The sequence below is a fragment of the Calidris pugnax genome, unplaced genomic scaffold, assembly GCF_001431845.1.
Source record: "Calidris pugnax isolate Ruff unplaced genomic scaffold, ASM143184v1 scaffold1685, whole genome shotgun sequence".
Classification (NCBI taxonomy): domain Eukaryota; kingdom Metazoa; phylum Chordata; class Aves; order Charadriiformes; family Scolopacidae; genus Calidris; species Calidris pugnax.
Genome location: NW_015092119.1, coordinates 8,069 through 8,885, shown reverse-complemented (window position 1 = coordinate 8,885; position 817 = coordinate 8,069). Strand labels below are relative to the sequence as shown.

The 817-nt window shown below is 37.8% G+C and overlaps 1 protein-coding gene across 1 annotated transcript in view; it reads left to right on the top strand.

Annotated features, from left to right (window-relative positions):
* The window catches only part of TAF6L (TATA-box binding protein associated factor 6 like), a gene marked incomplete at its 3' end in the record, with an annotated part of 11,976 nt that extends 11,660 nt beyond the window's left edge, over window positions 1-316 (top strand). The window contains exons 3-4 of the mRNA XM_014962223.1: window positions 26-35; window positions 96-316. Coding sequence (XP_014817709.1) covers window positions 26-35; window positions 96-316 — 231 coding nt within the window. The remainder of the gene's footprint in view (window positions 1-25; window positions 36-95) is intronic.
* Window positions 317-817: the final 501 nt, after the last annotated feature.

Sequence of the window (817 nt, the reverse complement as noted above, 5' to 3'; positions counted from 1 at the left end):
TGTGCCCACCCTCCACTCTTTGCAGGGCTAAGAGGGCATGATGCTGAGCTCCCCCCCAAATCCCCCCCCATATTTTTTGTGTCCCCCCCCGGTAGGTAAAATCGGTGAGCCACGATTTGGAGCAGTTGAACCGTTTGCTTCACGTGGCCCGGAGCCTGGTGGGGAACCCTTTCCTCTGCCTGGGCTCTTACCTGAGGAGCTTGGTGGCTTCCGTCACCTACTGCGCCCTTGAACCCTTGGCCGCCTCCATCAACCCCCTCAACGACCACTGGACCCTCCGTGATTACGCCGCCATGCTCCTCAGCCGCATCTTCGGGTGGGCAGAAACGAAAAAAACCCCAAAAAACACCCCCAAAACCAAAAAAACTCCTAAAATTAGCGATTTCGTTGATTTTAGAGAATTATTCTGGCCCCCGAGGGGGGGTTTTCGCACGCTCCGGGGATGGGGTGAAGGAGGGAAACGTAAATATAAATATAAAAATATAAATATAAGTATGTATAAAGATATAAACATGAGTAAAATGTAAATATAAGTGTAAATATAGTTAAATGGTAAGTATAATATATAAGTATAAATGTAAATGTAGATGTAAGTATACGTAGAAGTAAATGTTATAAAGTATAAGTAAATGTTATAAAGTATAAATACATTAAAATATATAGTATATTATAATATGAAGTATAATATATATATATAATATACATATATAATATATATAATACATATTATATATATAATATATATATTATAATAAAGTATAAATGTAAGTATATATGAGCCTATGATTCTATAGTATGGATATAAATATATATATAG